The sequence below is a fragment of the Gorilla gorilla genome, chromosome 9 (genome assembly GCF_029281585.2).
Source record: "Gorilla gorilla gorilla isolate KB3781 chromosome 9, NHGRI_mGorGor1-v2.1_pri, whole genome shotgun sequence".
NCBI classification, from domain to species: Eukaryota; Metazoa; Chordata; class Mammalia; order Primates; family Hominidae; genus Gorilla; species Gorilla gorilla.
In genome coordinates this window covers 41,250,693-41,265,231 of record NC_073233.2, presented here as the reverse complement: position 1 = coordinate 41,265,231, position 14,539 = coordinate 41,250,693, and the positions used below count along the sequence as shown (strand labels likewise).

Below are 14,539 nucleotides of genomic sequence, written 5' to 3'. Positions count from 1 at the left end.
TTTTTTATGGCTGCATAGTATTCCATTGTGTATATGTGTCACATTTTCTTTATCCAGTCTATCATTGATGGGTATTTGGGTTGGTTCCAAGTCTTTGCTATTGTGAATACTGCTGCAGTAAACATACGTATGTGTCTTTATAGTAGAATCCCAGTAACGGGATTGCTAGGTCAAATGGTATTTCTGGTTCTAGATCCTTGAGGAATCGCCACACTGTCTTCCACAATGGTTGAACTAATTTACACTCCCACCAACAGTGTAAAAGCATTCCTATTTCTCCACATCCTCTCCAGCATCTATTGTTTCCTGACTTTTTAATGATCGCCATTCTAACTGGTGTGAGAGTCTCATTCTCATTTTTTATGGCCCCTGTGAAACTTTACTTTCTTGCCAGCTCAACAACTTATTTTGAAATATTTTTAAAAATAATTTATTCAGCATTTGTACTTATTTTTAAGATAAGGATTGTATATTATACTGCCCAAAATGGAATTCATTGTATTTCTTCTTCATTTATTTATTTATTTATTTTGTTTTCATTAATTTAAACCACAAAAAAGCAGGAGAAAATGGTGTGGACTCTTTTTTCTAAAGAAGTAATCATTGGACTTATAAGACTTGATATTTATCTATCTGTCTGTATACACACACATACACTCATAAACATGTATAAATGGGTTAAGTAAGTTGTTTCTTAGTGTTTTTTGTAATTTGCTTCACTTTATTTGCTATAATGATTATATATTGCTTTTTCAATAAGAGAAACTAAAATCATTGTGGGAAAAAGGACTTTTTTGGAATAAAAAATACAATTGATATAATGGCATCATCTTGTGGTGTACCAATTGAACCAACACACAGAGTATGTGTTGAACATGTAACTATCATAATATCTCATGTATATATCATGTATATGTCATCAAACCTAGTTAAATAAGGTGTTTTGTGTAAATAAATCTTCTGGACAGACTGTTCCTTCAGCATGAGATTCTATTTTCTTTCAGCCATTTCAGCTGATGCTTTGTAATGTATACTAGGCATTTCCCCACCTTGTTTTTGCAACCTGTTCCTTAGTGTTGGACTATATGGCCCTGTACTGAATACTCCCAGGTTGCCAAATAATGTAGTAGATCCACTTTCTAAACATTAAAAACAAAATATGTTTGTAATAGTTTTTTCCCTCACTGTACTCTTTCTATAGTATGTTTTCTTAAACTTTCTTAAATTGGCTTCTTATTAGAAACACCAGCTGGAATAGTTACTTGATAAAATGATGTCTGTTTTAAAAATCATTACCTTCTTTTTAAGGACAAGGAGCATCCAAGATACCTGATCCCAGAACTTTGCAAACAGTTTTACCATTTGGGCTGGGTCACTGGGACTGGAGGAGGAATTAGCTTGAAGCATGGGTAAGTTTCTGGCAGCCTTTATTACTGGGAACTCTCCATTTGAGTAGACCACAGCAAGTCTAATGTGTTATATCCAAAGAACAACTGATGATCAGTTTTATGTGATACTGAAGGTCTTTAGTTTCTAAATGGACAAGTGGACATTTGTGTAACTGAATGGAAGCAATGTACAAAAGCTGCAGATATGTCAAATAGCTAAAGACTGAAGATCCACAATTTCAAATCACAATAACTTAATCCTCAGTTTTTGAGTACCAGAGTTAAATAACATGCTACCAAGTATGTTCATATACCTGAGATTCTAGAGGATCCTCTCTAGGTAGATAGGATTTGTTTCAAAGGTTCAGGTACTTTGGTTTTTGAAACAAAGTCTTGCTCTGTCACCCAGGCTGGAGTGCAGTGGGGCGATCATGGCTCACTGCAGCCTTGACTTCCCAGGCTTAAACAATCCTCCTACCTCATCCTCCTGGGTAGCTGGGACTACAGGCATGTGCCACCACGCCTGGCTAATTTTTTCTGGTTTTTGTTTTTGTTTTTGTTTTTGTTTTTTTGTAGAGACTGGGTCTCACTAAGTTGCATGGGCTGGTCTCGAACTCCTAGGCTCAAGCAACCCACCTGCCTTGGCCTCCCAGATACATATTTCAAAGTCACTTAAATACAGATGACTAATCATTAAAAATCCTAATAATTATTTTTTTATTGAATCAAAAGAACGGCAGTATGCTTTCTAAGCACCTGTATCATTAATGAATATAGTGCCTGCTAATCTGTATTCCTCAGAGGACAAAACAAGATGTACTGGACTTAAATTGAAGCAGAAAGGATAAATAGTATTCAATTGCTCATTGTATTTATTTAGTGTCATTTATTCAAGAAGATGAAGAAATAAAGTAAGTATTAGTAACTGTGAGTAAGAAGTAACTTGCTATCAATGAAATTAAGATTATAGAATCTCATTCAAGGATTTCCAATACAGGATTAATCTTTTTTTCCTCCTGAAATGTGTTAGGAATATTATTGTCTGGAGGCTGTGTGTTAAATTGAGTGATGTTGATTTATTACTTCATTCTAATTCACTTTAACAAAATTGGATTATTAAAATATTTATGTGCTGTTAAATATATATAGTCATGCCCCCAAGGAGGCTGCATTGCATATAAAGGAATGGAATATAAAATATAATCAGAACATTTGGAACAAAAGGGATTCTATGGTACACCACAAGATGATGCCATTATAATTTTATCTGCTTTAAATTACTGAGTTAACTCATGAAATTTTCATTGAATGCTGGGAAATGACAAGAGGTTCCTCTGTTAACAACTGGCACAGTTAGGGATAAAAGTATGCTCTCAGTCTAGTAAGATTATGTTCCATATGGTAGATCAATAAATCCATCTGTGCCTCCTCTCTTACCATCAGCCTAGTTGCTACTGTGTAAATACAGCATTGCTCAAGCTTTCACATTATTTTGCCAAAACTTTCAAGATGGCCTATTCACAGCAAATCCTATGATAACAACATTTATTCTTGTTTCATGTATCCATTTAGAAGTTGAGTCCCAGTAATACAGTTTCCCAACTGTATTATTTATAATAAATCATATTCTAAATGCTGTCTTTAGTTAACTGCTTTTTATTTGCATGTTCAGAAATAGTTTGTGTATGTACAAAATAAAGCTTTCTACCAAATGAGCTAAAATAACCATTTCCAACTGGCTCTTTAAAAAAACTAGCAAAGTTAAAAATAGGTGAATGCAGGACTCAAGATGAAATTTTTTTGATCAAAAAGACATAAAGGACTATGTTCTTTCTAGTAGAATTTTACTAATCCATGCACTACTATTTTATGTGACCACCATAAACCACTCATTGGTGCATCTTTTAAAATTAAATGGGCTTTTATAGCGCTACAATCAGCTCATAGGAAATTTTCATCATATATGTGAAATGCTTTATCCTTAGTTCTTAATGGGTGTGGAGGTCATGGAAGGAAAGAGCCACAGTCACATGGCACTGTATTTGGAATCTTATTAAATTTGTGCTTTACACAGTAAAATGAATATTTTGTAGTAAAATGTTGGTTTTTTTCCCTAATATTTAAATGACTTAATAAGTCACTAGCGTTATCAGCAATACTGTTCTCATGTTGTTAGTGAAAGTTTGGCTCTTTGATGCTTAGGGCAAATAAATTTGGAATAAAGTGCAAACCCAATAAATTATGTTTCCAGAATAATACAGACAATAAGCTCTTTGGGAACATAAAATGATTTACTAATTCCAGGATTTGACTGGACCATTCCAGCTTATGCTACAAGTATGTGGTACCAAAAATTAAGTCAGAAGAAGGAAATAAATGACCAAGAAAATAATAGTAATCAAGGCAATTCCAGGATACTCAATAGCTACTGTGTTTAGGTTGGGTCCCTATCATTCAAATTTATAATTTCCTATTTTCACAGAGTAATATTGACAGGTGTCAGAGAGACTGATCCTGTTGCATGTGGTTAGGACTACAATTAATAAAGTCACATTGTAGACAAAATAATTGAGGCACTATAAGATTTAAATTATTTTTTAACTGACCAGAAAGCAAATAAAAATAGAAGCAACTGAACATAGATGTATTTTGACCTCTTGGGGTTTGGCCCTTGCTTACCACAGTGAAAATGCAAGAGTACAGAGAAGTATATTCCAAAATTTAGTAACTTGCAATTCAAAATGCTTTCTGTTTGTGGCTTAAAGCACCAAGTAGATATTTCACTTTAATATTTGGCATGTTCTATTCTAAAAAGCTCTGTCATTTTTATATTTTTATCCAGATAGCTCTTTCTTTGTAGGTGTAAATATATTTTTCTAAAACATTTGGCTAATCTTTTAATTACCCAAAGTTCATCAAAGTCTAAATTAATTTCCATTTTACAAAGACATTTACAACATACCAAGTCACTTGAATAAACAGAGTACCCTTGGTTTTCCTACTTTATAGATGGGTTTTACTTACCAGCAGACCATTTTGTACTTTATTTGAGTCTATTCCCAGGACTGCATAAATTTCTCCCCACATAAGAAGACCGACAAGTCCCTTATCTGTGGAGGTGAGTGGACCATGTACCATCCTAGAGCTTCTTCCATGTTACACAAGGACACAAGATTTGGATCACTGGTATTCACAAAGAGCCCTTGTTAATAGTATGATCCCAACCCATTCTCACTGGTTGCAGAGGAATGTCCCTTTATGTTATCCTTATGTTGCAGAACTCGGAAACAATAGCCACTTCATGAAAGCAAATGCTCGCGTGCAGCTCACAGTGCATTGGATTTCTACTCACATTATCAGACATTTGTTTTCTAGACTTTATCAGTGGAACCTTAAAGAAACTTTGATTTCACCTTACATTTTTATCGGTTCCAAGCCTACAGGTTTATTAGTAACCTGAACTTCAGCAGCTTGGTATGTAGGCCATCATCCTCATTTACACTATGAAATGTTTGATATTTGTTCAATATCCCTGTGTCTGTGCCTTACTAGCAGAAACTAGAGCATGCAGGTACTGGCATTTTCTTGGTTTGCATATATGCGGTACTCATTAATACTCTCTGGCAGCAACTGAAACTGGTAAGTTATCAAAGATATCCAGCGAGAAGAGAAAAAACCTGATATGTGAGCCAAGGGACGTTTGTTTAGTTGTTGTTGAGAGTGGAGCGAATTTAGAGAAGATTTGAAATTAATTTCCAAATCAAACTTGAGAGCACCTTGTGGTAAATGGTAGGCTATAGCATCTCCCTTAGTCCAACATCCTGTAACAAAGAGATCTTCACATGTAGCCATTCTGATATTTTGAACTCTTTGTAGTTGTTTTAGCTTTATTACTAAATTTTTTTCCAAGATATGTGTGCTTTTCAAATGGGAAGCATGTGATTCTATCCAAAAAGTAGCCCAGTGTTAATACAGTAATATAAGAAACTGTCCAGCAGAGGTCTCTGAACTTCATGGTTTAATAAGAGCATTTCAAACAATAAATCAAACCTGATTCTTTGCATGACAGAAATATACTTCTATTGAGCATATTTTCCAGATTGGATTTTAGAATAACTGTATTTCACATAGGTTAAACTCTGCTTATTCATGTTTAAAGACGCTGAAAACTTATGTTTTCAGATTTTTATTCCCCTAACAGGATAAAAGCCTGGTTACCACCAACTTTGCACTATAAAAAGAATAAATATATATGAAACGTAAAAGACAAAAGCAACAACTAATATTCTACTATGCCACTAGCACTACAAAGGCATTGATGTAGTTTGGCTTTCTTTCTATGCAGCCAAAATCCATAATTAAATCAAGCAACTGGCTGTATTGCTTGATTTATAAAGAACATGCATGATTGGACTGCAAACTTTTCTTTGTGCAAAAGCAGGAAATAAATAAATACCAATTTGTATGTTTTGTGTTGCCAGCAATGAAATCTACATTGCTCCTTCAGGAGTGCAAAAGGAACGAATTCAGGTATGGTAATGGGATTCTTTAACCTCAGTGTCTTTTCTTCTTAATTACTGTTTTATGAAATGGAATTAATTTTAAGAGAAAACATTCATTTTATCACAACAATTTGAATAACTAATCAGCAAACATTTATTGAGTAATTATTAAATGTTTTTTAAGGTGGTAGATATCTTCCATACAACCAGTGTATGTTTTGAAATCTCATTCAACCTATAGGGGGCAAAAGTGAATAGTGCAATCTTAAATCACAGTAAAGAGCAATTATGACTTTGCAGCTTTATAACACTACGATCTTTATCAGGCTGGTGGAATAATCAGATTGATGGTCTCAGATGAACCAAATTAATTCATATTTCCTAATAGCAAAGTTATTCTAATTTCAAGATTTCAAGTTATGAAACTTTGTTTCAAATTTTGAGAAGTCTTATTCTGTGTTAATGCCAGAATAATACCCCAAATCTAGTTAAAGCAAACACATAATTATTTAACTTCTAATACAAGAAAAAAAGAGAAGCTGCTTTGTTAATAAAACATTTGTATTGTAGTTTTTTAATAAATCCTGGCAGATAAAAGCTACAGAAATACGCATGCATTACTTGTATGTGGATCAGATACCCATCAACAGTAGACTGGCTAAAGAAAATGTGGTACATATATACCATGGATTAGTATGCAGCCATAATAAAGAACAAGATCATGTCCTTTGCAGCAACATGAGTGGAGCTGGAAACCATTATCCTAAGTGAATTAATGCAGGAACAGAAAAATCAAATACCGCATGTTCTCACTTATAGTGGGAGCTAAACATTGAGTACATACAGTCACAAAGAAGGGAGCAATACACACTGGGACCTACTGGAGGGTGGAGGGTGGGAGGAAAGTGAGGATGGAAAAACTGCTGTCAGTTACTATGCTTATTACATGGGTGACAAAATAATCTGTACACCAGACTCTTGTAACATGCAATTTACCTATGTAACAAACCTCCACATGTACCCCTGGACCTAAAATAAAAGTTAAAAAAAAGAAAAACCTGTAGATCTACATAATTTCTTAAGCTTTAAGAAGAATATACCTTATTGAGATTAACCTTTCTGAGTACCAGCTAAATTTCTCAAGGGTTAGAAAAATTACTCAAAATTTTGCTTTTATCTAACAAAATGTGGGGAAAAAAATTTTAACACCCATCTTTGGAATGTCGATTTCTTTATATAGGCTTTCTGAAATACAGTTGTGAAATTATAGGGCAAAGTTGAGAAGCTAAATTGTTGAAATGACAGCAGTAACATCATTACATAAATAGTAATTTTCCATATCATTTTTTGTCTTCAAATTTTTTTTAATTTTTGGGATTTGTATTAAACTTTTGATAATATTTTTACTAGTAGAAATCACTGTTTTATTTCTCAAAATTGCTAAATTATTTTGAGAAACTATAATTATATATTTAAAATGTAAGTTAAATATATACATATATTAGCACTCTATGTATATGTATACTAAATATACACACAAGTATGTATACTATAGATAAACTTTCTTGTATTTTTATGTATATGTACACAAGAAAAGGAACATTTCTAACTGATATTTTACAAGCCTTCTTTTTTTCTTTTTTTCCCCTCTATAAATAGCCTGAAGACATGTTTGTTTGTGATATAAATGAAAAGGACATAAGTGGACCTTCGCCATCGAAGAAGCTAAAAAAAAGCCAGTGTACTCCTCTTTTCATGAATGCTTACACAATGAGAGGTATGCAGAAAATATATTCAACATAAAGAATATTTGCAGAGTAGGCTCCTCTAAATAATGGTAATTATTATTTTAGTTAACATTTCTTGGATACCCACCATGTGCAAGAACTTGAAGTGCATGAACTTACTCAGTTCTCACATCAACCTATGAGGAAGATCCATTATTCCACTTACCCTCCTGCCTACTACCAACTTATTCCATGCCAGGAAAAATAAGCCCATAACCATATGTAAATATAAGTATAACTATATGGACTTTTTTTCTTTAAAAGCTGTAATTCAGTCTTCATTGAGCCTGCGGCTTTCTTCTTCCTCCTTCAGGAGCAGGTGCAGTGATTCATACCCACTCTAAAGCTGCTGTGATGGCCACCCTTCTCTTTCCAGGACGGGAGTTTAAAATTACACATCAAGAGATGATAAAAGGAATAAAGAAATGTACTTCCAGAGGGTATTATAGGTATTTTTTTTTCCTTTTTCTTAAATAATTTGAAAAGAATTCTTCCTTCTCTTTGATAAATAGAATACTGATCATTTTATGCATTTAATGAGATGTCGTGGGATCTGTGTTAAATAATACTCCATTTAATATTACACTTCTAGACCTATTCTCATGACACGAATGGGATGTCTTCCCTCCTCTCCCGCCCCTACACCAGCCATGGCAAATTATTAGCAATATGAATAATGAAATGTTTGTTTAAACTGAAAAAAATCTTGACTGAGAGCTCTATCATGATGGAAAGATTATGTTCCTGTATTGAGGCAGCCAAAGATATCTTCAACTTCACTTTGTCTTCAGAAATTTGACCAGTGGCTAAAGTTTATACTTCATGATGATTTAATTTAGTATTTCTGGAATATTTTCATATTTATGTAAGTTTTTTTAATAAAGTAGATCTCTATATTTTTAGAATTTTTCAGTGTGGAAGGTGATATGGATAGTAAGTATAGATTACCATTCTAGATCAGTTTAAATAAATTCATCAGTCCACAAAAGTGTAGTAATTCTTCATAATTCTAGAATATAATGGCATGAAGAAACATGTTCTCAGTGTTCAGGGACAAGCTAAGCATTTCATTTGAGTTTATTAGCATTCTCATTCCTGAACCTTCACTCTTAATTTCCTAAAGGGCTTGATTCTACCTTGCCCTGTTTAGAGGAAAATGGTGCCAGTTTTACTAAAGTGTTATTACCACAATATCATATTCTTACTGCACGTAATGGAATGTACATGTTTAAACTAGTGCACTGAGAAATTGATTTGATTTCAGTTAATATTTATTGCGTGCTTAAAGCATTCCTCAGGACTGTGAAACACCTGTTTACAAAAGTTAAATATTTAAATTAAGAGAAGTGTACATACTGAAGAAAGTAGAGCCCCAGATTGCCTCTTCCATATCTGGGGCTGAAGGAGAGGCCTTATGGGTACTATCAGTTTCATATGAATGTTATTGTTTTGGTGAGGAAATAAAAATAGGTCAGAAGAATCAGTTTTTCTGAAAAGAGTTTGGAAAAGGTAAGGTAGAGGAACAGGGCATAAGAGAGAGTCTTTGCAATTTTGTGGAGAGGCCAAGCATGGTGGCCCTTTGCAATTCTGTTGGAGCCTAGCTGGGAAATGAGTAATAGAGTCATTATCACAGCTCAGGAGGCAGTGTTATTTTATCTGAATTTGAAGAGAATCCTGAGTCTAATCAAAAGAAAGGCAATGAAAGCTGGATGAGGTAAGAAAGGATGGAGTTTAAAATTCTCTACTGTATTTTTTTAAGTTTATCTTTTATATAAAGAACAGCTTTAAAATACAGTCACTTGTCACTGTGGATGGGGATATGTTCTGCGAAATGTGTCACTAGGTGATTTCATCATTGTGTGAACAGCAGAGTGCATACGCAAACCTAAATGGTATAGCCTACTGCACACCCAGGGTATATGGTATAGCCTAATGCTCCTAGGCTACAAGCCTGCATAGCAGGTTACTGTACAAAGTACTGTAGGCAATTGCAACACAATGGTAGGTATTTGTGTATCTAAACATAGAAAAGGTTTGGTAAAAAAAATATGATGTAACAGGTAAAAAGTGGCACACCTGTCTAAGGCCCTGACCATGAACGGAGCTTGCAGAACTGGAAGTTGTTCTGGGTGAATAAGTGAGTGAGTGGTGAGTAAATGTGAAGGCCTAGGACATTACACTACTATAGACTTTATAAGCATTGTACGTTTAGGCTACACGAAATTTATTGAAAACATTTCTTAATAATAACCTCAGCTTACTGTAACTTTTTTAGTTTATCAAGCTTTTACTTTTTTTTTTTAACTTTTGGACTCTTGTAATAGTACCTTAAAACACACATTGTACAGCTATACAAAAATATTTTCTTTATATCCTTATTCTATAAGCTTTTTTCTATTTTAATTTTTTTAACTTTTTAAATTTTTTCTGTTAAAATCTGAGACACAAACACATATATTAGCCTAGGAGTACACAGGGTCAGGGTCATCAATATCACTGCCTTCCACCCCCACACCTTGTCTCAGTGGAAGGTCTTCAGGGGCAAGTAACATGCATGGATCTGTCATCTCCTGTGATAACAGTGCCTTCTTCCGGAATACCTCCTGAAGGACCTGCCTGAGGCTGCTTTACAGTTAACTTTTTAAAAACCATATAAGTAGAAGGAGTACACCCTAAAATAGTGTTTTAAAATTATAGTGTAATAAATACATAAACTACTAACATAGTCATTATCATCACGTATTACATACCGTAATAATTGTATGTGCTGTACTTTTATACAGCTAGCAGCACAGTAGGTTTGTTTACACCAGCATCACCACAGACATTTGCATAATATGTTGTGCTGTGACCCTATGACAGCTATGCGGTCATTAGGCGATAGGAGTTGTTGGGAGCCAAAAAGGCCAAAGGGATCGTGATCAACTCAGCATTCCACTGGAGGCTATATGATCAAACAGCAAACTGTTTATCATGAATGCAGGATGTGAGCAAACTCACACTGCGCCTGCCACCAAAAGGTTTGCTGAGGGACATCACTCCCTGGCACCGGGCTCCTTGAAGTTATCCATTGAGAAATCTAGAGCCTATTGTTCAAAGGATGCAGCCTTGCAAGCCTGCTGTGAACCAAAGCGGCCGACTGACAATTGCCCGACAATCGCCCCCCATTTCTCGTTATCTCTTTTACCAATAAATACGGAGGGCTGTGTACAGCTCGGGGCCCTTGTCCACTAGAGGCAAGGTGCCCCCGACCTCTTCTTCCAAACGTACTCTCTTGTTTTTATCTTTTATTCCCACGTTTGCCCCCTTTGTTCAGTCCACCAGGTCCGTGCAGGTATAATGGAGTTTTTCAGCTCCATTATAATCTTATAGGACCACCATCATATCTGTGGTCTGACATTGATATATATATATACACCTATATATGTGTATATATATACCTATATATGTATAGTTATATGTATATATACCTATATATGTATATATACACACCTATATATGTATAGTTATATATACATGTATAACTATACATATATAGTATACATATATAGTTATATATGTGTATGTATACATATATAGTTATACATGTATATAGTTATACATGTATAACTATACATATATAGGTATACATTATATAGGTATATATAATATACATGTATACTATGTATACATATATTATAGTTGTATAATGTATACATATACATAACTTTATATTATAATTGTACTCCTTTTCAGAAGCAATGTGTCTATGGTACAGTGAAAACAATACTCTTTGAGGGTCAAAGGGCTATCCTGGCTCTCTTTCTCATTTAACTTGTCTTGATCAGTGTCATGTTTGTAAAGTGGGAGGACTGGCTTGAATTCGCTTTCAGTTCTTACTTTGCTGTGAAATTATTTTGCTCCTGAAAATATTTCTGACTATTGAGTGCATGCTAGAGAAAAATATAAGTTTGTGGTTCTCTCGGCCAATATTAGGAAAGATTTGAGACTAGCAATTCATTCCTTCAATATTTAAGGATACTTTTTTTCTTTTTTCTTTTTTCTTTTTTTTTTCAGACTAAGTCTGGCTCTGTCCCCAAGGCTAGAGTGTAGTGTCTCGATCTTGGCTTATGCAACCTCCGCCTCCCAGGCTCAAGCCATTCTCTCACCTCAGTCTTCCGAGTAGGTGGGACTACAGGCATGCACCACTATACCTGGCTGATTTTTGTATTTTTTGTACAGATGGGGTTTCACCATGTTGACCAGGCTGGTTTTAAATTCATGAGCTCAAACAGTCCACCTGCCTTGGCTTCCCAAAGTGCTGGGATTATAGCTATGAGCCAATGCACCCAGCCATAGTTAAGGATAGTCTATAATTACCTCTGTTTTACTTAAGTGAAGTAATGGGCAACTCTATACTCTTAATGATAATGGTTGGCCAAGTTATCAGTCACATGATGACTACTTAGTCTGTGCTTGCCCTACAGTAGCAATTGCTGAATACTTTAGCTAGAACTTTTTTTTTAAGTTTTTAGCACTATAGAAGTAGTGAGAACTAGCAGATGTTACATTAACAAGACAAGAGAAATTCATGTAAAAAGGAAAGCTTATCTGAATTTTTGCAAGAATAGACTTAATTTTGCCAGTGACAATTATGTGTTTAAATATTACATTCTGATTTCATCACATGTATTTCCTGAGAGGACAGTGGAAGTAAAAGAAGTTCTAATGCTACAGATTTGAGAATGTTCTGAAAGCGTCGTACCTTTAAGAGTTATCTCTAGAACATGCTTGCTGTCCTAGTGCCACAAACCATGCTTGTGTTTTTTGATTTGCCTATCTCAGATACTTTGGGATTCTGCAGAAACGAAATACAGTGATTTTGTATTAATTGGGAAATTCTTAATATATAATTCAATTTTTAATCTTTTCTATGCTTCTGATTCTGAAATATATCATTTGCCATCTCCTTGTATAAATATTATGATTGTCCCTGCTTCAAGGAAACATTTATATGGTCTTGATGATTTCTTTGTTAGGTTTTGGTATATTTTACAAATTTCCACCACTTAGGCTTAGGATTAGACCAAGCCTGCCACATTCCCAAGGTACCTTTTGATAGAGATGTTTATACAAGGTACACAGAATAACACGCAACATCCTGTTCATAATTTGGAGTGGCTTTTCAGACACAAAGAGCGTGTCTAACTGGTTACTTGAAAAAATTACATGTTGTATACATATCAATGCTTGATTTGTTTTAATGGAAAAAAATGGCTTGTTTTGTCTTACAGATATGATGATATGTTAGTGGTACCCATTATTGAGAATACACCTGAGGAGAAAGACCTCAAAGATAGAATGGCTCATGCAATGAATGAATACCCAGACTCCTGTGCAGTACTGGTCAGACGTCATGGAGTATATGTGTGGGGGGAAACATGGGAGAAGGCCAAAACCATGTGAGTGTAAATCAGAGAACATGGGGAACAAGTTACCAGCCGCTAAATGTGAAAGAAAACAAAGTATGTCAGTTGGTTTAAATTTAAATTGTTTATCATTATTTGTAGATACTTTATTTTTATTATGTATCCATTCGTGAAGAAGTATTGATTGGATGAGCTGTTGTTTGGCAAGGCTCTAGGAATGTTGATAGAGGAAGAAGACACAGATCCCAAGTTACAAAAGTTCTATTTCAGAAAGTGACATCTAGTTTAAAAAAAATGTAAATTTATGTAGGCAGTATATTTTAAACTCTCTTTTATTTCCTGAGAGGTATGTAATATTGTTGGCATGACTTAATATGATTCCTTTCTGTGTTTTAAAAATGTTGAGGGCAAAATAGAATTTTGGCCTAGAATTGAGAGAAAATATGTACTAGGAACAAAGCAGAGTTAACTGCAAGAGAGGAGAAATGTGATTCTTTAGGACTGGAGAACTCTGTTTCAATAAACACTGGTTCTTTTTGCTTTTTCTTTTACAGGTGTGAGTGTTATGACTATTTATTTGATATTGCCGTATCAATGAAGAAAGTAGGACTTGATCCTTCACAGCTCCCAGTTGGAGAAAATGGAATTGTCTAAGCCAAAAGAAAGTCTAATTATATACAGAGATAAAGCCAAACGTAATTATTATTTAAATGAAAGCTATTTTTTAAATGAATTGAAATTTTTCATGATGCTACTAATTTGCCACTAAATACTGCAAATGGTCACCCTGAATCTCTTCTGACATTGGATGTTATTTGCTTATATTCTTATAATTTTAAATGAGGGGACAGTGAAATGAAAATTTTATACTCTATGTTTCTGTTTATTTTTAAATCCTTAACAGCAAAATATTTGCCTTTAATTTCTTTTTTATATATACTCTCAGAGAATTCCTCTTAATTTTTAAAGATGCTGGTGATAATAAAATTCATTGGAAAATTTCCTCATTGTGGAATGAGCAGTCTCTTGTTTTAATGTTGGTGTCAGAAAATAAATATGAAACATTAAATCCAAATTTATCCCTCAATGTTAATGTCAAAATAATTTTATAGATTTCCCCCATTAGCTTTAGTGTTTCCCTGTGGTCTACAACAGGATACTCATTTTATATTGGGATCAGTTGTGAAATTCAGGTCAGGTGGTATCAACTCAAATTCCCTTAACCAAACAAATCTTGATCAAACCAATGATGTAATCAGAAAGTGCTTTCTTTAAAATTGTTTTAAATTTTAGGTTTGGGGGCCCACATGAAGGTTTGTTACATAGACAAACACATGTCACAGGGGTTTGTTGTACATATTATTACATCACCCAGGTATTAAGTTCAGTATCCAATAGTTACCTTTTATGCTCTTCTTCCTCCTCCCACCCTCCGCCATCAAGTAGACCCCAGT

The 14,539-nt window shown here is 34.3% G+C and overlaps 1 protein-coding gene across 4 annotated transcripts in view; it reads left to right on the top strand.

The window, feature by feature from the left end:
• Positions 1-14,088, top strand: part of APIP (APAF1 interacting protein) — a 34,041-nt gene extending 19,953 nt beyond the window's left edge. For all 4 annotated transcript variants that reach the window (XM_004050933.5, XM_055355520.2, XM_063711066.1 and 1 more), the window contains 6 exons: positions 1,309-1,409; positions 5,870-5,918; positions 7,550-7,667; positions 7,991-8,126; positions 12,951-13,118; positions 13,640-14,088. In XM_004050933.5, coding sequence (XP_004050981.2) covers positions 1,309-1,409; positions 5,870-5,918; positions 7,550-7,667; positions 7,991-8,126; positions 12,951-13,118; positions 13,640-13,739 — 672 coding nt within the window. In that variant the 3' untranslated portion in view covers positions 13,740-14,088. The remainder of the gene's footprint in view (positions 1-1,308; positions 1,410-5,869; positions 5,919-7,549; positions 7,668-7,990; positions 8,127-12,950; positions 13,119-13,639) is intronic.
• The last annotated feature ends 451 nt before the right edge of the window (positions 14,089-14,539 follow it).